General features: G+C 43.0%; 1 protein-coding gene across 1 annotated transcript in view; it reads right to left on the bottom strand.

Annotated features, from left to right (window-relative positions):
• Positions 1-619, bottom strand: part of ABRAXAS1 (abraxas 1, BRCA1 A complex subunit) — a 6,614-nt gene extending 5,995 nt beyond the window's left edge. The window contains exon 1 of the mRNA XM_027884409.1: positions 531-619. Within this exon, the coding sequence (XP_027740210.1) occupies positions 531-561 (31 nt within the window). The 5' untranslated portion in view covers positions 562-619. The remainder of the gene's footprint in view (positions 1-530) is intronic.
• Positions 620-1,222: the final 603 nt, after the last annotated feature.

Genomic DNA, 1,222 nt, shown 5'->3' with positions numbered 1-1,222 from the left:
TGTGTGTATGATGTATACAAATGTAAGGGTCAGTATAGAATGCACATCCCCTCCAATCCCATGAAGACTATAAGGAAAAATACATCTGGCATCTGCTTAATGAAATTAATAAGCAGTTTGCAACCTTCAGACACAGTATTTTATAAGCTCCAAATGAGGTAATAAATGCTAATACATTACAGGTCACATGACTGAAACAGACCAAGTTTTCCAGGGCAACTGTAGTTCAGGAGAATTTGTGTTGTGGCCAAGACAAGGGAGGGGTCTAAACCCTAAATTACCTTTAATAAAGAGCAGCTATTCAAGGAACTAAGAACTAGTATTTATTTTAAATTACTGTGTTTTCTGCAGTAATATTGCAATTTTGTAGCAATTAAAATGTTGCAAAATAATGTTTTTTATACCAAGGTGTATTCCAGGATCTCACAGCTTTGATACTGCTGCAAATTTCTGACTGCCCCCTTTCAAAACTAAAGCGTTCATATATTGCCTGAAACCAAGCAAGGTATTAAAAATATGGACAGACTAACCGATTGTATAAACAACTTCAACATCATCCATTTGTGAGTCAGTAATGCTGTTCTTGGCTTCACCTTTCACATCGCCTAGGAGAAAACCTTCCTGTAAAGGGGAAGAGGAAAAAAATATTCACATTAACAGTAGCATTGAACAGACACTCCTGCTGTACTCGGCGCTGGTGGGGCCTTACCTCCAGTCCTCTGTGCAGTTTTGGGTGCCACAATATAAGATATAAAAAAAGAAAAAGCTATTAGAGAATGTCCAAAGAAGGGCCATAAAGATGGTGAAGGACCTTGAGGGGAAGCCGTATGAGGAGCGGTTGAGGTCACTTAGTCTATTCAGCCTGGGGAAGAGGGGATTGAGAGGAGACCTCATTGCAGTCTACAACGTCCTCCTGAGGGGCAGAGGAGGGGCAGGCACTGATCTCTTCACTCTTGTGACTAGTGACAGGACTCAAGGAAATATCATGAAGCTGAGTCGGGGGAGGTTTAGGTTGGATAAAGGAAAAGGTTTTTCACCCAGAGGGTGGTTGGGCACTGGAGCAGGCTCCCCAGGGAAGTGGTCACAGCACCAAGCCTGCTAAAGAGTTCAACAAGTGTTTGGACAGTGCTCTCACAGGGATGTGGTGTAACTTTTAGGGCAGTCCTCCTGTGCAGGGCCAGGAGTTGGACTTTGATGATCCTTATGGGTCCCCTCCGACTCA

This window comes from Empidonax traillii, unplaced genomic scaffold, assembly GCF_003031625.1.
Source record: "Empidonax traillii isolate 1590-97213 ecotype Southwest subspecies unplaced genomic scaffold, ASM303162v1 scaffold144:size1428860, whole genome shotgun sequence".
In the NCBI taxonomy this organism is placed as follows: Eukaryota; Metazoa; Chordata; class Aves; order Passeriformes; family Tyrannidae; genus Empidonax; species Empidonax traillii.
Note: the sequence above shows the minus strand (reverse complement) of the source record. Positions and strands in the feature narration are given on the sequence as shown.